General features: G+C 38.4%; 1 protein-coding gene and 1 long non-coding RNA gene across 2 annotated transcripts in view; both read left to right on the forward strand.

The window, feature by feature from the left end:
* The first annotated feature begins 17137 nt into the window (after window positions 1-17137).
* Window positions 17138-21917, forward strand: part of LOC143681194 (uncharacterized) — a 55424-nt gene continuing 50644 nt past the window's right edge. Inside the window, exons 1-2 of the long non-coding RNA XR_013174455.1 lie at window positions 17138-17226; window positions 17506-17583. This is a non-coding gene — a long non-coding RNA (uncharacterized LOC143681194). The remainder of the gene's footprint in view (window positions 17227-17505; window positions 17584-21917) is intronic.
* Window positions 18869-19410, forward strand: LOC143679206 (small nuclear ribonucleoprotein Sm D1-like). Its single transcript, XM_077155815.1, has one exon. The coding sequence runs from the start codon at window positions 18930-18932 to the stop codon at window positions 19287-19289; it is 360 nt and encodes a 119-aa protein (XP_077011930.1). The 5' UTR covers window positions 18869-18929; the 3' UTR covers window positions 19290-19410.

The following is a 21917-nucleotide window of genomic DNA, read 5'->3' on the forward strand; positions in this document are numbered from 1 at the left end:
ATGGTGGTATGGGGAGTAAAACAAAGCTAGAGAGAAATCTATAAAAATTGAAATAAAGTAAGATGAAAACAAATGGGAAGCCATAAGCCAAAGGCAGAACCCCATGCCACAAAGCCTTATTCCCAGTCTGTTTAGGATAGAATCATGTCTCCTCAAAAGGCATGAAGGCTCAAACCCCCAGTTCTGAGGGTGTGAACCAATTTTTAAGTAGGCCCTTGGAAGATATCATTAGTTAAGGTGTGCCCAAACTGATGAGGGGGTCCTAAACCTCATATGGCTGAAATCCTCAAAATAAAGGAAATTGGACATAAATGGGGTGAAACTACAGGGAATAGCCAGAGGTTGGAAGTCAACAGATACTAGAAGAGAAAGAAGAAGATGCTCCCATGAGCATTGACATGAGATGGAAATGCTAAGTAACCCCAACGGTTGTGAGTCAGTCCAAAGATACCAACCCTTGAAGGAACCAGGAACCCTAGGCTCTGAAACTATTGGCCAATAAATTCCTCTTGTTTAAGCCAATCCCTGGTATGGAGATTGTTTTAGCAGCCTAGAAAACTAAAACTAGTTTTGGTAGTAGAAAGTATAATGATGTTGTTACAAATATCTAAACACATGGAAATGACTTTGGAATTGGAAAATAGGTAGGGGCTGAAAGAATGGTGAGGTGTTTGATAGAAAAAGCCTAAATGGTTTTGAAGGGACTGTTGGTAGAAATATGGACATTAAAGTTACTTCCAATGAGATCTTAGAAAAAAATAATGAATGAGTTATTGGAAAATGTTGAAAAGGTAGTATTTGTTATAAAGTGGCAGAGGACTTAAATTATTTTCTGAGAAGTAAGTCAGAAGTTGAGGTTTCTAAGCTAAGAGTGGAAGGGGCAGTCTGGATTCTCCTTGCAGCTTACTAGTGAAATGAAAAAGGAAATGGATAAACTTGGGATTGAAATGTTAAGCATAAAAAACACAATAAATGATGGTTTGTAAAAATCTCGGACTATCCAGGTAGTATGCTCTGCAATTAGGACAAGAAGCAGCAGTATCAGGGATATCCCTGAGCTTTTGGCAGTTGAGTAACCACATATCAGGGCTCCATGCGAGGCTTAAAAGAAAACCCTTTGCTAAAGAAGGTGTGGCTGAAGTTGGATCCCATTTCACTGGGCCTCATGAATGGAAATGGAGTTATCTAGGAAGGATCTTTGGAAATTTCTATTGCCTGATAGTTTTTGGCACACCTTGGAACTTCATGAAAAGTTTCTATTGCAAACTTTGTGTGATGAGTGAAGCTGCTGCCACCCTGGTCTTAAAGGGATGAATTGAAGGAAGAATTACTCCAAAGGCAGAACCATGTTAGCTAAGGTTTGGGAAAAGAGAGTGAGCTGACCCACATGTGTGGAAATGCTTGGAGGAGGTGGGCTATGTGGGCATATTCTTTGAGGGGGCAGCCTTTGTGCTCCATTGGTCTAAGAGACAGCCACCACTCAAATTTTTACGGACAGTGGTCATTGTGCTTAGTCACTGGCAGGTGAACTGGCTGCCATTCTGATACTTGAAGAAGGTGGGGTCTTCACCCCAGTATTCAGACAGAAGATAGCATTGTACAAGCACTTGAAAGGGGTGAACCTGATTCAATTCTATCAAACACTCAGCATAAAACATCAATCCATAAATGACCCTCAGGCCCTGAAATCCAATGGAGATTGCCCTCTCATATTTGAAACATGTACCCCTATTTTTCTTGCAATTCATTCCTTCTGGAAGGGGAATGTTTATAGTATGCTTGTCTCACCATTGAATATTTGAAGCAGGTAACTTGTTTCCTATGTTCACAGGTCCATCAGAGGAATTCTGCCCTAGGATAGACTATACCCATAACTGATTTTGATGAGACTTCAGACTTGGCATTGTTCTGAAATGGATATTGTGATATAATGTATTTTCCATTTGGAAAGAATAGGTCTTACAGGGATCTAGAAGGTAGACTGTCAGAATACAGTCACATTCCCCACCAAGAAAAACATTCAGGTCCTAACCTCTGCTCCTGTTGGTGTGAACCCATTTGAAAGTAAGGCCTTTGAAGATATTATTAGTGCTCAAATGAATGAGGGTGTGCCTAATCCATTATAGCTGATGTCTTTATGACAAAGGAAATTGGACATGAAAGTGGGAGCCATGGAGAGCAAGCCAGAAGCTGGAATTAAACAGAATTCAGAAGAGAAAGGACAAGATACCACCATGAACATTGATATGAAATGAAAAAAGCACAGAACCCCAAAGATTGTCATTCAACCAGAAGATACCAACCACAGGAAGAAGCAAGTCTTCTAGCCTCTGATGGTGGGCCAATAAATTCCTGTTGTTAAGAAATCTGTTGTATGGCATTTGTTTTAGTAGCCAGGAGACCAAAACATAGGCCTCAAAACCTAAACAGTGGAAGTCCCTCTGGAATTGGCCCAGGTGGATTTCCAACTGTCTTGTAAAAATGACTAATTTATTTTTACTTTGAATACTCCCATTTTGAACTGAAATATCTATAATTGTTATCATATACCTGTCCCATAATTGTATGCTATGAGCACATAAACTATTTCTCTAATTTCACAAGATGACTCATGGAGAGGAAATGGGATCAGGATTTGTATTTAATGGATGAGAGCAGAAGCATCATCAACATCTGATGCCAATGATTGAGATGAGAAGTTAGATTTTTGAGTTAAGAATTTTACATGAGATTTTTTTGGAATTTATAAAGATGCTGTAACTGGATGAGACCAGGGGAACATTGGGAAGGCATGATCATGTTTTGCATGCAGAATATGAAACTCTGAGGCCCAGAGAGGCACTGCGGAAAGTAAAATTTCTTAAATGGCTTCCTGAATATGTCCCACTCAAATCCCCAAAACCTGTATAAAATGAGACTTCATTTCTGTGATGATCATATTTTCTATGTCACTGTTGACTTAAAGATAGCAACATTATACGGGCATGAACTTATCACATGACTTCTTAAATGCACAGAGATTACTCTGACTGGTAAGAGAAACAAAGTCAGAGTGTCTAAGTGTAAGGAATCAATGCACTCTTCCTGGATTTGAGAGAGTATGTATACTAAAGTGAGAAAGGATGCAGGTGGCCTCTAGAAGCAGAGAATGCCCACTGGCTGATAGCCAGCAAAGAAACTAAGACCTCAGTCCTGCAAATATAGGAAATGAATTCTGCAAATCTGGAATGAGTTTGTAAGAAGTGCCTGAGCTCTAGATGAGAATTCAGCCACCCAATACAGTGATTTTGGCTTTGTCAGCCCCTGAGAAGTGAACCCAGCCACCTCTTTACAGACTTCCAACCAGTATACCCATGAGATACTAAATGTGTGTTATTGTAAACCACTAACATTGTACTAATTTGTTATGCCACAATAGAAAACTATATACCAATGCCTATCTGTGTTCTCTTGATTTCTTATTTTTATATACATGTATGTTAACACTTATAGGATTAAAATAAATTTTTAAAAAAAAACACAATTGAAAGTTTTGTACTCACTTTCATGTAACTCTTTCATAGGTCCTTACAACTTGAAGGACAGTATGAAGGACATTTTTTTTTTTTTTTTAAAAGGAAAGACAGAGAGAAGGAAGGAAGGATAGAAGGAAGGAAGGAAGGAAGAAAGGGAAACATCTTTTTAAACATTTTCTTGTTTTATTGTATTCTGTTTCTCCGTTTTTTTTGTTACATGGGCTGGGGCCGGGAATCGAACCGAGGTCCTCCGGCATAGCAGGCAAGCACTTTGCCCGCTGAGCCACCGCGGCCCGCCCACTATGAAGGACATTTTACACAGTTAAGAAACATCTCTTCAATAAGAGATTTTTCAAGATTTCAATACAACCAAGATTTTGAAACAATGAAGATTATAAAACACTTAATATCAACTTAACATGATCATAGAATTCATGATCTATCTTTTCCCCATGGCAAATTTATATTAGCTTTTGTGTGCCTAAATTCACCAGGCATGATTTTTAGTATCACTTACCAGCATAGACAATAGAAATCAAGAAGAGCAATACGATAACCATCATTATTAAGTTCCTCCTGTTAAACTTTGCAGTATGGAATCTCCTCTCTTTTATGCCTACAAACAAGGAAAATATCCATTATTTAAAATCTCAATATAGTGCAAATAATGAAAAATGTCTCTGTTTACAAAATGTTAATCTGCTCAAGCTCAATCATGGAGATCTCATTCTTCAGAGTGGGAAAGTTACCTATTCACTGCAGCCTGGGAGCACAGTCAAGAGAAGTCAAGTTGTCAATCTCAAGACTTGTGAATCAGCTCACAAATCCAGAAAAATGTACAAAGAAGTAGCATTGTGTTTCAAGCCAGAGTAATATCTTTACAGAGCAATTTGTTCAAATTGTCTGTCAGAAAGCAGCAGGCAGAAAACAGAAAAGTCATATTGGTTTCAGCTTTTACTGGATATTAATTAATTTAGGCCAGTTGTCCAAAACCCAGCTCAGTGTAAATTAATTTTGGGAAATATCCCCCAAAGGGGTTAATGCTTGGATAAAATAAATAGTAGCTATCAATTCAATAAACTGTTGGCAAGAGGATAGAGAAGAAATTATTCTTATAAGCAGATGGGGATCTGATTTGGCCCAGCTTCATTACAAGGCAATGAGGCAGGACTTCACAAAATAAAACATGCAGATAGAATGATCCTTCAATTACATTTCCAAGAATCTACCCTAGAGAAATACGTAGCTAACATAAATGGATATAACTATAAGGATATCCATGTCCCTGCAGTATGTCTATAGCAATCAACATTGAAAACAATTTCATGTCCATCCATTTGGGAAACATTTACTTATGTAATGGTCCATTCATCCCATGAAAGGACATGCAGTTGTTTGAAGACACAGAACAAATAATAAAAATTCTGGTGGACTTTTCCATCTCTGAACCTTAAAACCTGAGTCTCTAATTTAAATCGTACTTAGAAAACCCTGTTAGAACCCGAAAGATTCACATTACTAAAGGAGTTTAGCACAAAGAATTTGTTTTTGTAAGAGGTTGTTTTACTAACAACCTCTAAAATTCCAGAGACCAAGAACACAAAGACACTAGAGCAAGATGGACTTTCCATCTTTTGAACTGGCAGGACTAGTGTGTATGGAACATTTTCCATTTTCTAGGCATGGGGCTCAACAATATACCCGCCCATGGTTCAAGACAGATGACAATCCATGTAAAAAGATGTCCTATTTGAGTAATTTTATACCGAAGAATTGACCTGTGGAAAATTCAAGAAACTTTGTCGAAATCAAGCTATTTCTCAGAAGCTTTTGTTACACACAGGCTGCAGTTTCATTACAGTCCATTCTTCTCTTGTTCTCTGTTCTGGAGATTTACAATGAGAAAGAATAAAAGGAAAGCAACCTGTGATGTCTGGAAATGATCTGACACATACAGAGGCAATCTACTGTTTCAATATTGAAGATAAACAATCTTACAGTACATGTACCTCAGAGAAGTTACTCTGCTCATGATAAAAAGTAAAATAACATCATTATACACATGTTTCTAGACAGTGATAAAAACAAGCTAGAAAAATACTGAACATCCTCTCTTGGTAAGTAAATGACTGCTACTTCATATCCCAGTTGTAGAATTGCACATGTTCTGAAAGCATCTGATCTGGAACAATCATGACCCACCAATCCCTTCCTTAAACTCTCCCCCAAATAACTCAGCTAAAGACCAAATCCCATAATAGGTTCTTCCTAATAACCCTTTATTGACACCATAGGGTGTGTTTTACCTCTGTGTGTGAAGTAATAAAACCAATCTGTTTAATGAGAGATGGACTTCTGGAAAAGTTAGGCTGAAGTGCACTGAAATCAGCAGTCCAGGAATGGGCAGCTGTAGAACCACAGCCTTAGGAACAAGTTTTTCAGTAATGCCTTTGTGCTCCTGGTCTCTTAAAATTCAGAGATTGTTCTTACCCTTGCAAAAACAAATTATTTGTGCTAAACTCCTGTAGTAGTGTGAACCTGTAGGATTCCAACAGGATTTTCCCAGTATGATTTAAATTATAGAGATTGAGGTTAAGATTCAAAGCCTAGTTAATAAGTGTAGCAGACAGAGTCTAAAGGGCCTGGATTAGTGAAAACCCAGCTATGAAGATGGAATCAAACCATCAACTTTTTGATTAACAGATGACCAAACTCACCAATTACCCAAAAGAAAGATGCAGATACTCTATTGATGAAGTACTCTGCTCTTCTGGTTGTGCAACTCAAACATCCAGCCAAGACTCACACTGAAAGTTCTACAACTACTCTACAGCACTATCCAAAGAACCTGAAAATTCTGTTGACAACAAAATTATGCTTTCATATACTACTTTCGTATAGCTAGTACCCCAAGGAAAGCTACATTTCTTTAGTATATTAGTTAAAATAAATTTGTCAATTCCCCTGCAACCAATCTTCAATGTATGATGTACTAAAATGCATTTCTGGATCTCACAGAAAGGTTGTCCACCAGTGTCTCTATAGGCTCTGTCCAGCCTCTTTCTCCCACAAGGTCCCTAGCCTTTTCCTCCTGCTTGTTCCCATGTAACTTCAGGATGTTGCCCTCAATTCCTTCCTCCAGATAAGGGAGAATCCCTGAGGTTCTCACAGCTCTCTTTTCTTTCTAGAAATCCTGATACTCATTTGAACCTGTGGACAGACCCTCCAGATTCATTTTTCCTCTTCTCTATTTCCTTGCAATTATTATTTTGATTTTTAGAGGCTGTCCTTTATATTATCTTGTAAATCTTGAGGGTTTTTTATTCCTGCTATTATTATTTTAATTTCCAAGACCTGTATTCTTAACTTGTGATCTGAACAAAGGAGCATGAAGGTCTGACAAGGCCAAGGATTCAGTGAAAACAGGATCCATTATGTCACTTCCCCTCCCTTGGCTGATCTGCCATTAGTTGATTGGGTGGGATGGCAGGAAAAAGGAGCTGGGAGGGGAAGGGCATGCAGTGGAAGGAATTTCAAGTCAAGTGTGATCACAGAAAGGGCCTGCATTAAGTGGGTGACCCAGCTCCAGAGACTGCGATTAAGCATCTACTGCTTTTATGCTATATGTTTTCTTCTTCTAGGAGAACCATTTATCTGAATGTACTTGGAAGTCCACTCTTCTCCGCCCTGGTTACATATTTCTTCCATGTAAACACCAAAAATTAGTATAATTCTCTTTTCCTAAAAATGCTTGACATCTCAGGCCAAGACTTGCACTGGGATCCAGGCTCCTCAGAGACACTGATGTTGGTAGAGAGAGTCACTTTGGTCAGTGGTTGTCAGAAGTGCCTCTTGGGCTGGAGGCTGCCCTTCCCTGGCCCCTGTCAATCCCAAATCATGACACCACCAATTGACAGGTTGGGACCAGATACCACTTCCTATAAATTCCCAGGGTTTCATTAAGGACATAATAGGGGTGACCATTTTTCCCTTTCTTGATGCATTGCCTGGATGGCTGTTTCTTCCTGAAACAAAACTTTACCTGAAATCCTTTGCCTCATCTTTTGTGAGTTTGCCTTTCATCTGGTGCCAAAACCCAGGACTCAGAGTGAGGTGAACCCCAAACACTGGCCTTGCAACCTGGAAGCAGCAGGCAGTGACAGCTCATCTCAGGCTTACTCCCAGATACTGGTTGGTAGGTCCCTGGGTGTGGTTCCCCTGAGTCTCTTCCAGCAGTCTGTGAGGCAAGGGACTCAACCCACCCTGCCTTGCAATTGGGGAAGTGGTAGGTAGTGGCAGCTTATCCTGTGCTTACTCTCCAATCCTGGTGTTTCAGTCATGAACAAAGTTCCATAGTAACCCTCTGAACTCACCCTGCAAACTCCACTTCTGACGATGGCCATGCCACCCATGAAGGAACTGGAAATTCACCCACCCAAGCTCACCAAACTGCCAGAACCAATTCCCCAACCAGAATCTTGCCCAGTGAGACATCATGATGGTCACTGAAAATCAGACTTCCTGATCGAGATCCTAGCCCCCACTGGGATTGTGCCTGGTGTGTCACCATGAAGTCCACTGGAATTCAAGCCAGTTGGAAAACTGTTTCCAGGAAAGTTCCTCTAGCACACTGTATTGACCCAGAGCCAGTATCTTCCTTTCCAGACCTCCTCAGATTGATGATAGAACACTGATTTGTCCTTGGTTCAAAATGACCCCACATATCCATCAGTAAGTCCAAACCAAGGGTCATGATCAAGGTTGGAAGTAAGCTGATCTCCTTTTCAATTAATATGGGAACCACATATTTGGTACTCCCTGAACATTCAGGACTTTTAATCACTTCTTCAATCTCATTTTGGGGGTTGACAGCATCTACCCCTCTAAATAATTAAGTCAATCATATGCTCAGTGGAAAATCTCTCATTCTCCCAACAATTTCCTATGATCCCTACCTGTCCCTTCCCATTCTTAGGCCATGACATTTTATTCAAACTTCATTCTACAATTCCCTCATGAAATCACCTCTCTACTTCCTCACCTTCCAGAGCCTTTAAAACAATTCCTAATATTCTTGCTAAATGAATTCCTTCAAGGCACCTTCCAGTACTTCTAGTGGAAGCAAATCCAGTTCTTATTCTACCTGTCTACCTTTACCTAAACCATGGTTCTAACATCCTTGATTTTTTCTCACTCTACTTTATAGTCAATGCCCAAAAAACTCCTTATCATCCTCTTACAGGAACCATCCAGACAATAGCAACCACAGTCAACCCATCCAACTGCAAGATATCCACCACACTGATGTCCTAACCCTCCTTGCCGTTCCTTTAAGTCCTGAAACCCTCTTATGAGTCTGTGCACACTATACTGGCTTTGGTGGCTGATAGGTCAAAAACTCCCCTCAAGTGTACCAGAAAGTGAAGATATATCTATTCTTCATCAAACCATAAACAAAATGAAAAACTCCCAACCTATAGAAAATTCAGATTCTATTGACATAATTACAGTCTTAATGGTTGTGCTGGTTTGAAAGGATGTATGTCCCCTAGAAAAGCCATGTTTTAATCTAAATCAATTTCATAAAGGCAGAATAATCCCTATTCAATACTGTGTGCTTGAAACTGTAATCAGACCGTCTCCCTGGAGATGTGATTTAATCAAGAGTGGTCGTTAAACTGGATTAGGTGATGACATGTCTCCACCCATTTGGATGGGTCTTGATAAGTTTCTGTAATCCTATAAAAGAGGAAATATTTTGAAGAATGAAGGAGATTTTAGAGAGAGCAGAGACTGCTGCAGCACCATGAAGCAGAGAGTCCATCAGCCAGAACTTTGGAGATGAAGAAGGAAAACACCTCCCGGGAAACTTCATGAAACAGGAAGCCAGGAAAAGAAGCTGGTAGATGATACCATGTTCACCATGTGTCCTTCCAGCTGAGAGAGAAGCCATGACTGTGTTTGCCATGTGCCTTCTCACGTGCGAGAGAAATCCTGAACTTCATCAGCCTTCTTGAACCAAGGTATCTTTCCCTGGATGGATGGCTTTGATTGGACATTGCTATAGACTTGTTTCAATTGGGACATTTTCTTGGCCTTAGAACTTTAAACTAGCAACCAATTAAATTCCCCTTTTTAAAAGCCATTCCATTTCTGGTGTATTGTATTGTAGCAGCCAGCACACTAGAACAATGGTCAAGCCATTCCTATACTTTAAACACCTCTCTTCATGACCCTATGCAGCTGAATTAGGGCATATATCATCTACATCCTGCAATTATACTTTATTCTTTAATACAAACACCTTACAGTGGTATTCAAATCAATATATACCAAGACAGAATCTTAACTCAACCCTTATATGGAATGATTCAGGCATTAACAGAGCCCTCCCTATGTACATAATTACTAAAAAAAAAATAGTGATGGCACTCTATGCTTTAACAGCTCTTATAAACAAACTGGACTGCTTAGTTTGGGAACCTGATTGGGACAAATATATAACTTAATCAAATAAAACAAACAAAAAAAAGGATCTCCTAAATTTTCACTTTTCTTTCTGCAATCTCCTGTGTCAAACAAAGCTAATCTTTAACATCTGTGACCCTCATTACTCTCTTCTATGTGTAAATGTAGTGTATGACAGAACCCAAACATTCAACTTCTCTACCCACTCAAGTTAATATTTTATCCCTTCTGAACCTTCAACAGCCCTGACACACACAGGCACTGGTTTTATTTCCTTTGTGGGAACACTGCATACTTAGTACTTCCTTGACTATGGACAAGAACCTGTATTATAGGATTCATTATTCCTAATGTCACCATCTTAAAACCCAAGAAATGGTCTCTTCCAGACAAATACCTAATCTAGTTTTCTTTCTTGAAACCTCGCTTCAACCTCAAAAAGTGGGAAAAAAAGAAGTTTTTAGAAGATCCAGAATTTGGATTTCATACTCATGCTAATGTTATTCTAGAAGAGCCTGACATAGAGCACACCATCTACTGCAGTCTGTTTTGGTTTGTAGAAATTCCACTATTAGAACAATCAATTTTAAATGTCTCCTTCACATTGCAACTATCCTGGAATGCAACAATACGAGCTATTAATAATCAAACAGGAGATAGTGTAGCTTCAGTCATTCTACAAAACAGGAGAGCATTAGCTGTTCTCACCACAGTCATAGGAGACACCTGTAAAATCATAAATGAGACCTATGTTTCTATATTAATAAAACTGGGCAGGTAGAAGAAAATATTAAATTTTTGAAAGAAAACATAGAAATCATCCAAAAGCCAAGGATGCTAATTATGGGCATCAATCATGGCTATCTTCATTTCTCTCCTATTTCATTTCACTCTAAAATAATTTCTGGTATCCCTTATAATACCATTACTATTGTTATTATTGGTTCTTCTCTTTAGCCCTTGTCTGCAAAGCTCCTCTCCCAGTTCATACATTGAGTCATCTGGTCAATAATCCAAGAATATATGAATGATGTCTCCCAATATGAGAAGCAGCAGAAACAACTTCTCCTGTCCAATGGCACCTCCTCAAGAATATGTGAATGATGTCTCCCAATATGTGAAGGAGTAGAAATAACCTTTTCTCCTATTCCACAGCACCTCTGGTCACCCCCCAAATTTTTCCACTTAGGAAGACTATACCACATTTTAGCTGGAAGCAATTATCAAGAATGGACCATTGTCCCATTTCCCCTATTACCAAAAAGACCCAAATTTTAGCCTGGATTACAGGGTGTGTAATCCAGGCTTTCCCCCAAGGATGTGACCCACCCCTGACAAATAATTCAGAAAGCCTCTCCAATCCAATTCATGCCAGCCCACATCTCCTTCACCCTTCAGCAGCTGCACTCTTGTGATAACCTCCACCCTCCAGCAGATTCATTCTTGCAGTAAACTCCTTTACTCACTATCCACCCTCCAACAGTTACATCCCTGCATAACTAAAGCAGCATTTACGTTCTAAACTTTACCAATGGAAAGCTGCCAACTCCTAAATTAGATCTCTGTTTCTGAAAACTAGCCAATAAGAACATGCCTAACCCTTGTTCCAACTCCCTAATCCTAAGCCATAAAAACCCTATCCCCTGCCACCTCAAGGCAGCCATTCCTCCCTCTATTGAAGTGCTGCCCAAGTGGCTCTGTTTCTTCCTCAAATAAAACTTTGTCTGAAAAAAAGACATAATAGTACCATACATCACAGAATGTTTAGCAGATTGAGATAATTCATCTCCATTCTTGGTGCAGTTTGTGAAGAAAATTTGACTAAGATTAGACATTATAAGTTTTTTTCTTCAACTGTTCCATACAATTTGTAATATGAGCATAAAATAAATGTAAAACTTAAATGAATTATCCACATGAACATGTAATCCCCACCAAGATCAACACCTAGAAAATGTCAAGCTGTCAGGAGCTTCCCACATGTCCCCTCTTGATCACACCCAGTAGTACATTTAGAAGTCAGCACTGCCTAATTCTCATGATATTCAATCCTTGCTTTTCTGCTTATTATGTACCCTTAACAGGTTTGGATTTTAACCTTTAATCATACAGTATATATACTCTATTTGACTTTTTTCACTAAAAAGTATGGATTCAACAGTCATCACTAATTCATCTAATATTTTAGCAATTAAATATACCACAATTGTTTATTTTTCCTAGTGATAGTGGACACTTGGATTATTTCTGTTCTTTGGTATTGAAAGCAACCTAGCTATAGTTTCTCTTATATTTGTGTCCTGGGAGAAGTGAGCCCTCCTTCTCTACATTACACAAAAAGCAGTGGAATTAGTCACTCTGGGATGCATCAGGGCATCACAGTAACCTGTATGATCTCATGCCTTATTCAAGATTCCATGTATTTTTGGTGTTCAAACAACTTGACCATATAAGTTAAATTAGATAAAGAACTACCCAAAATATAAATTTTGCAACATATAAACATCTTGACCTCACACAGAAGTTAAAGTTTGAAAACATGGACCATACCATCCTTTTTGTTTCTGAAAGTTAATTCAACATCCTGTCCTCAAGGTTCATTCACCTAGTTGCCTGCATCAAAACTCCTTTCCTATTTGCAGGTGCATAATAGTTCATTGTATGTATACACTGTTCCCCCTTCCATTCCTCAGTCATTATACCCTTAGGCTGCCTCCATCTGTGAATCTCAAAAACTACCACCTTAAACACCAGTGTGCAAATGAATATTTGTGTCCAGACTTTCAGTTTCTCCAGGTATATATGTAGCAATGAGATTGCAGGATCATATGGCATCCCCACCTCTAGCCTTCTGTGGAAACACCACACTGCCCTTCTGAGGGGCTGCACCTCTCAGCTTCCTTACCAAAACTAGATAGGTACAGCTCCCTCTCCACACTTTCTCCAGAACTTATTTCTCCCTGTTCATTTTACAGTTTTCACTATTTAGAATCATACAATTCAACTTAAGTAAAAAATCAGAGGTTTCTGGTATAAACACATAGCCATATCTTTGCCACCACAATTTATATTAAGGCATTTCCTTTTCTTCTGCAAAGATTCTTATATCTCTTTCCTATATCCCCTGCTTGTTGACATTTAGTTTTGGCATTAAAAGGAAGCATATTACATGTTACTATTGACTTTAGACCCTAGTTTGCACTGACTGTATTTTTTCTGGTACACCATCCCATTTCCAACACCTTGCAACATTGACATTCATTTGTTATCCCTCATGCAAAAACATTCTTATATTCATACATTTAATCAACAATGTTTTCCACTCTAAGGCATTCCTAAGGCATACTATCTCAGTCTTTATCCTCTATCTTTCCTTTTGGTGTCATATGTCCCACAGCTCTTCTCCCTCAACCATACTCACTTCCAGCTTCATTTAGTGTACTTATATTACACTATATCAGATAGTATTGTCTACTGATTTCTGAATTTTTACAATCAGTCCTTGTTCTAGTTTGTTAGCTGCCAGAATGCAACACACCAGAGATGGACTTGTTTTTAATAAAAGGAGATTTATTTCATTAGTTCTTCATAGGAAAGGCAGCTAATTTTCAACTGAGGTTCTTTCTTATGTGAGAAGGCACAAGGTGATCTCTGCTGGCCTTCTCTTCAGGCCTCTGGGTTCCAACAACTTTCCCTGGGGTGATTTCTTTCTGCATTTCCAAAGGCCTGGACTGAGCTGCAAGTGATGAGATGAGGTATGCTGAGCTTCTTGGGCTGTGCTTGGTTGAGTTCTCTCATTTAAGCATCAGCCAATTAAATTAAGCATCATTCACTAGCATGCCTCCTAGCCATTGGCAGATGTAATGAGCAACAGATGAGGTTCATGCACCACTTGCTCATGTCCACAGCAACAGAACTAGGTACTTTTACCTGGCCAAATTGACAACTGAATCTAACTACCACAGTTCTGTACTACCTCAGAACTAAATGCCTAATCTCTACCCTCTTTCTATATCCTGATAACTTGTGTCCTTAACTTTAACTCTCAAAGTTCACATTGATTTTAGTTCATATTAGTGAGACCATAGATTATTTGTCTTTTTGTCTCTGGCTAATTTCACTCAGCCTAATGTTCTCAAGTTTCATACATATTTTTACAGTCTTCATGATTTTATTCTGTTTTACAGCCACATAATATTCCATCAAATGTGGTAGGTAAGACTCCTTCCTCCATGGTGTGACTAGCTCTTAAAGGATATTCCCACAGCAGTTCCATAATGGACAGCCCCTAACAGATATTCCTAAGGAGTTCCATAACCAATCCTATGCCCACCCTCATCCAGTTGCCTCCACCCTCCAGCCCTGTTTGGCTGCAGCGGTGTTTAATTTTGCACACAGCCAAGACTCTCAGATATAAAGAACCTCTAATAGCTCTTCTGGGCTGAAATATGACTTCAGACCTCAACCTTGCCAGTACCTGAATAAATTCCTTTGCCTAGGGTCAGTCTGTCTCTGAGCCTTCTTTAAATCCAATAGTACATATATAACAGCTTGTTTAGTCATGCATCTGGTGATGGACATTTTGACTGTAGAAAGACCTGTCAAACTGCCTTCCAAAGTGGTTGCAACTTTTTACAGTCATAACAGTGGATGTGTGCCTCTTTTTACACATCCTCTCCAGTACTTGACATTTTCAATTTTTTACTTTTTGATAATGGTTATTATAGTGGGTGTGTGATATCTCATTGTGGTTTCAATGTGTATTTCCCTGATAGCCAGTGAAGTTAAGCATCTTTTCATATGAAGTTTAGTCATTTGTATTTCTTCTGGAAAGTGTTCATATCATTTGCACATTTTAATTGGATTTTTTTTGTCTTTTTGTGGTTGACTTGTAGAATCCCTTTATATATTCTGGATATTAAACCCTTATTGTATATGTGGTTGCCAAATATAGTCTCCCATTGAATAGGCTTCCTTTTTACTTTCCTGACAAAATTGCTTGATCCATAAAGGTGTTTAATTTTGATGAGCTCCCATTTATCTACTTATTTTTTCATTGCTTTTGCTTTGGGTGTAAGGTCTAGGAAACCACCTCTTATTACATGATTTATAAATATTTCTATACATTTTCATCTAAAAGTTTTATGGCCTTAGCTTTAATGTTTAGTTTTTCATCAATTTTGAGTGAATTTTGTATGAGGATATCTTTTGCATGTGGATATCCAATTCTCCAAACACCATTTATCAAAGAGACTTCTCTCACCCAGCTGGGTTGGCCTGACAACCTTATCAAAGATCAATTGTCCATAGATGGAAGGGTCTATTCCTGAACATTTGATTAGATTCCATTGGTCAATACATCTATCTTTATGCCAGTACCATGCTGTTTTGACCATGTAGCTTTGTAATATGCTTTAAAGATAGGTAGTGTGAGACCTCCCACTTCGCTTTTCTTTCTCAATATAATTTCAGCTATTTGGAACACGCTGCTCTCCCAAATAAACTTGGTTATTAGTTTTGCTATTTCTGCAAAGTAAGTTTTGGGAATTTTAATTGGTATTGAACTGAATCTATTAATTAATTTGGATATAACTGACATATTAACTTCCAATCCATAAACACTTTATGTCCTTCCATTTATTTCAGACTTCCATGATTTCTTTTAGAAATTCTTATAGTTTTCTGTGTGTATGTTGTTTGTGTCCTTGGTTAAATTTATTCCTAAATATTTGATTCTTTTGGTAGCAAGGATGTTGTCATGAAGAGAGGAAGAGTCTAGGTCTCTGAGGGCTTCTGTTAATGAATGAATCAATGTCTGGGGAGACTTGTGGGACAAAATACATTCAAGATCCCATCAAAATATTTTAATTTTCTTTAAAATCATAAGAAAAAAGTTTAGGACAAAGAAAATACTTCATTATGCAATATTAATATACATTGTTTTATATTTGTCTATTCCAGTTTAGTCATGAATATAATATTCATATTATTCATAAAAAACAATCCATTGAAGGAAAAGTGCTTAGGGCCCACAAAATTCATGATACAGCCCTCTGATACCACCATTATCTTGTTAAATGGTGAGAAGAAACCCTTATTTATAGATAGGTTCTTCTATTCACAGCCTATGCATTCCCACCTGCTGAAGTGAGAAAAGTGTCCTCCTACATCTCTGACATTCTGTTCCTAGAATACAACACAAGCTCTGCTTGGGAAAGAGTGACATTAAGATTTTTTTCAGTTTTTGGCTATCACTGCTTTATAACCCAAACTGAAAGATCTGCCAGGAAGCAGACACTAACATTTCCTCTTTAACTCTTTCAGTTAAAGAGTTTGTGACCCTCACATCACACACCCCTCTCTTCTCTACAGGCGTATCTATGGAAGCAACTGATCACTGTGTGTAGTTTGGGGATGAGCATCCTTATATTAGCAGTGCCTGAGCTCCAAACTAGCCAATAAAGTGCTTTGCTGTAGCACCATTCACTCTAACCTTACGCTGCTATAATTTAAAACCTGGCACCAAACTTTGATGTCATATCATAAGGAAATAATTAAAGTTGCTCTCCAAGAATAAATTTGTTCATGTTTGCAAAAAACCCAACTACACAATAATAGAAGACAGTATAAGCTAGGGAGCATCCATATTTATAAAATCCTTCTGTAGAAATGAGAATAATTATCCAGATTTATATTGATGTAGGGAGATGTTCATTTTTTAAGTGAGAAATCAGGTCAAAATTTTTTCTACCCATGTGCATGGAAACAGCTGAGAATACTATATAGAACAATGACATCAGAAAGATATTTTCATCTGCACGGAAAGATGAAACTGACCGGACAGCCTTCACCTGAGGAAATGTACTTCATACAACAAGGAACCTGGAGCTGGCCTGGCCCTGCCTCCATATTCTGTTATACTCACGCTCATCCTCCTTCCTAGTCGGCCACGCTCTCAGGCTGTCCTTCCGCCTGCTCAGGTGATGACAGCACATCCGGACCAGCCAGCAGCAGAGGAAGGATAGAGCAGTGTCTTCCTTGGACCCCTCTCTCTAGGCCTAGAGACCTTTCCCAGAAGCCTCCACCAGCCTCTGACCCACTCTCATTGGCCAGCTCTAGGTCACATGTGTATGCCTAAACCAATCACTGGAAAGGGGAAATCACTGCTGTTAATGGCTTATGCCAATCTGGATGAACCCCTCTGGATGGGAAGGGGGGAACCTCCCTTAAGCATGTGTCAAAGGTGAGGAGGGGGAAATCTGGACAAATTAAGAGTTTTATTCAAATGGGAGGGTGAGCAGTGGGAGCCGGGAAGTAGTGAACGGCAGCACCAGCTGCGCAGGACACACAGCAAAGAGCTGGTGGGGCATCTCAGTAAAACAAGGTTGCTGAGAGTGTCCCACATTGAAGCCAGCGTCTGCTTACTTTCTAGCTCCACGTCTCTGCTTTAACTGTTTCATTTCTGAATCCCTTAACTATGAAATGCAGATAAGAGTGACAAGATTTTGAACTTTCTCATTAGAGGGCACTGAAGATATACTGCAGGAGGAAGCTGCTTCTCTGACTGATTCCATCAGCTGCATAGTTGGTCAACCTCCTGGTAAGGATAAAACTTTTATTGCTCTGTCTACAGGGAGGGGTCCAGTTCTTCCCTCACTGCCCTAGGTGATGGTGTCCCTCATAAGCAGTGATCCAAATGCAGCTAGAAAGAGCAAGGCCCCCCACTCAAGCCCTGTTCCACCTTCCTATTGGTAACGAGTTAAACACCCTCAAGTCCTTCATCTTGGAAAAAATCTGCACGTTTTCTAGGAAGCACCAAAGCAGATCAACTGCACAGTCTTCATGTTTGTCAGGCAAAAGAAAAACATGGCTTTAAAAAATGGTTCGCAAATGAATGTCAGTATTGCATGACATTGAAAATAGATGATATATGGGTCAAAGTACGATCAATGTAAGCTAGCATCTATAGTCATAATAATATGCTTCCACTGTATGTAAAAAAAGAAATTATTTCAATACTAAATGACAGTGGAAGGGGGAATGGTAAAGGGGCATGGATTCTTTGTGGAGCAAAATAAAATGTCTTCAGATAGGGTATGGTGGTGAAGGCATGTGTATACACTTAGGTTGGTTTGGACTGTATGATGTGTGAATAAAACTATTTAAAATTAACAGAGAGAAACAAATGGTAGAAAGAACATGGAAAAAGTGATGTACTTATTCACCATTGGTAGGGAAATGAGAGGTGCAGCCCCTCAGAGGGCAGTGTGGTAGCTCCACGGGAGACTAAGGATGGGTTGGTATATGATCCCGAAACCCCATTACTCAGTGTGTACCTGGAGGAACTGAGTGTGGAGACATGAATGGACATTTGCACACTGGTGTCTGTGGTGGAAGTGTTCACAATCCACAATGAATTTAGCTGGCCTAAGGGTACAATGACTGAGGAATGGGTGGGTGCACTATGGTGTATATATACAGTGAACTACTGAGTGGCTACAAGAAGGAAGTTGTGTGACATGCAACTAGATGAATTAACTTTAAAGACTGTACTTTGAATGAAATATCAGGAGCAAAAATACAAATATTATCGTGCTTCAATCATATGGACTAATTATAATATAAAATCTCAGTGAACTTAGGTCAAGAGCATGGGTCATAATGTTGACGCCTATTGTAAGCTCTTACAACAGTTGCATATATTCAGGAGGTGTAACTATTAATTCTAAATTCCTAGATACTGAGCTGTTTGTATTTAACATGGCCATTTCCAGAAACTTTGGGTGTTTACATGACACCTGAGACACAGAGTTATAGCTCTGAAGCTATGAAAGTCAGCAGTACCCCTTACAGGAACTGTTTAAAAAGTTAAAATAGTAGTGCCCATTGCTCTTTGGTTGTGCGTTTTTTGCACTCTCGGACCGAAAGAGCGATTGTGCCACTAGGATGAAGCTCGTGAGATTTTTGATGAAATTGAGTCATGAAACTGTAACAATTGAATTGAAGAATGGAACACAGGTCCATGGAACCATCACAGGTGTGGACGTCAGCATGAATACACATCTGAAAGCTGTGAAAATGACCCTGAAGAACAGAGAACCTGTACAGCTGGAAACGCTGAGTATTCGAGGAAATAATATTCGGTATTTTATTCTGCCAGACAGCTTGCCTCTGGATACACTACTTGTGGATGTTGAACCCAAGGTGAAATCCAAGAAAAGGGAAGCTGTTGCAGGAAGAGGCAGAGGCCGAGGGAGAGGAAGAGGACGTGGCCGTGGTAGAGGAAGAGGGGGTCCTAGGCGATAATGTCTCTCAAGATTCATGTTTCAAAGTGCTAAGTAACTGGGCTATTTTTTTTGTACAGCTTTTGTTTGTTTATGTCAGTTTTTAATAAACCTAAATATGGGACCACATTGTCTATTGACTATCAAATTAAAGTTTTAGTAGTTTCATATATATATATATATGTGTATATATATATATATATATATATATATATATATATGCATGATACTAATAAAGGAAGAGTTAAGCATAACTTATTTGGCAGTTCCAGAAAAATTCCATTCTTGGGTGATTATGCTTTAATTTTTTTAATGAAAATTTTTATTTTATGATGAGTCTATACAGAATATACACCTTTTACTTGACATGCATTGTGAGGATACATTTTATTAATTTCCATTCTGTGAAACCTACCCACACATGAAATAAATTCTTTTTTGTACTTCAGAAACTTAAGTCCTGCGGAATGGGGTTACAATTGATTCTTTTTCCTTGAGTTTTACTCCATGGAGACTTAGATATTTGATAAAAAAAATTATGGTCATTTTCTAAATCAGGAGTCAGTGATTTTGTTGTCATTGTTAATATTTTTATTATTTTTTTAATTTTTTATATAAAAAGCTTTTTATTTCAGAAAATTTTAAACACATGTAAAGGTCAAGAAAACAATGTAATGAATCCCCAGGTTTCTCTCACTTAGCTTCAAAAATAATCAACATTTACCCCATCTTGTTTTAGCTCTACTTCCCTCTCCTCCTCAATCTGGATTATTTTAAAGCAAATCCCAGACATCTTTTCATCCACAGTTCACATGGTTTAGCTCAGTTAAATTGACTTAGGGAGGTGCTGGTTTTATCTGTATTCTAGGTGAGGAAACTGAGGCACAAAGAAGTTAAGTAACTTGCCCAGAGTTGCAGTTTGGAAATAACAGAAATGAGCATCAGTCCCAAGCAGTTTGTCCCTAATTACTGCCTTAAACCATTTCTCCTTTACAGCAGCTGTTCAGTGCATGTTTTGGAGCAGACAAATGGCTGGGTAAATGAATGAAAGTAAATGAACAAATGACTTAGACCCCAAGGTCACGCTGTGCCTCAGTTTCACAGACACAGGCCACCTTACTGAGAGGTGCCCCTTTCATGTCCACTGGACCCTTGTGTGCCCAGAAGTCCAGAGATGCTAGAGTTGGCTCTGGCCTGTGCATCCCTGATGGTGTGCCCTCTGTCCCCGGAGGAGACAGTACTCATTGACAGCTGCTGGCAACAATATTTTTTGTTTTATAATAGGTTCTCAGTAGAATAGTTTTAAGTTCTCCTGAGTTGAAACTGCAGATACCTAATTGCTTATCAGTTATGACCAGTGTTAAAACCTCATGCTGATTTGGAATGCACCTACTAATGGCTTTGTCAAGTATGAGGAGTCCTTTAAGAACAAAATGAAAAAGACTTACTTATTTTCAATCACTAATAATGAATTTTTTAAAGTGTTTAATTAAGCTTCACAAAAACTGTATACAAGCCAGTACTGTTTTTGTCAAGCTTACTACCATTTCTGTACTAAGAAAGCAAGCTGAGTTTGAGAATGTGAGTGAACTAAATCTGCATTTTTGTTTAGTTATGCATTGTTGGCTTTTTTGTCTGTTTTTAATGAAAAAAAATTTTCTGCAAGGGCCCTATAAGAGAGTTACTTAATTTGAGAGATGGCAAGAGCACTGTGCGTGTGTGTGCATGTGCATGTGTATTTTAAATGAAACTGTAAGCTTGGAATATATATATATATATATATATATATATACACACACACACATATATATGTATATATATATATATTTTTAAGAGTATCTTGCTCATCTCCTGAACATAATTCCATAGTTGATACGTTTTTTCTGTTGTTCATAAGTCATTGAAGCTGTCCCAGAGTGCTTAGCTATTTTATCACAAATTAACCAGCAGTAGTAGTTAGACAATTTTATCACAATTACTATGATCCAATAAAAGATGGTGGGGATCATATATGAAATCTATGATTAAATGCAATTTTATTTGAATATTTTTTAGTAGTAAATATATTAAACTTCAGCTCCTGTGGCACTCTGCCATCAATATGTAATTTTCCTCTGTACCTTTTGTGAATGAAGACATTGAGGGAATAAATTCATTATTTTCCTAATCTCTTGCTGGTGCCCCTATGGGTTGAAGCCAAAGATAAACCAGAAGGCAAGTTGGAGAGAAGATTTGAAGGGGGCAGACAGAAAAGAACCACACACAGCTACTGAATAAACATAATTGTTTCCTGCATGTTAAGGAAACATAAATACATAATTGCAAATTGTGGTAGAATCTCTGCAGGTAAAAGAGTACTTCATATTTCCTGTCCATTTTAAAAGTAGTATGTAATGGCAGCTCATTTTCATGTTCAAATACTAGATAACATTTAAGATTTTAACTATGTTTTATTTTGAAGGTTTAATGTCTTTAAGATGTTGGCATTGTAAAATCAGTCTAAGAAATGGTTTAAGCATAGGATAAACTACTGTGGATACTAAATTGAATTTATTCTGCTGGAGGTAATTTTTAGGTGAAAAGGCTTAAACTGTGAAGAAAAAGCTGGCTGACGTAATTGCCATAATTAGCTGTTTATAAAGGAAGCATT

The sequence above is a fragment of the Tamandua tetradactyla genome, chromosome 4, assembly GCF_023851605.1.
Source record: "Tamandua tetradactyla isolate mTamTet1 chromosome 4, mTamTet1.pri, whole genome shotgun sequence".
NCBI classification, from domain to species: domain Eukaryota; kingdom Metazoa; phylum Chordata; class Mammalia; order Pilosa; family Myrmecophagidae; genus Tamandua; species Tamandua tetradactyla.

Bases quoted from the DNA above. Each gene is read 5' to 3' on its own strand.
- LOC143679206 (XM_077155815.1), top strand. From the start codon at position 18,930: ATGAAGCTCGTGAGATTTTTGATGAAATTGAGTCATGAAACTGTAACA.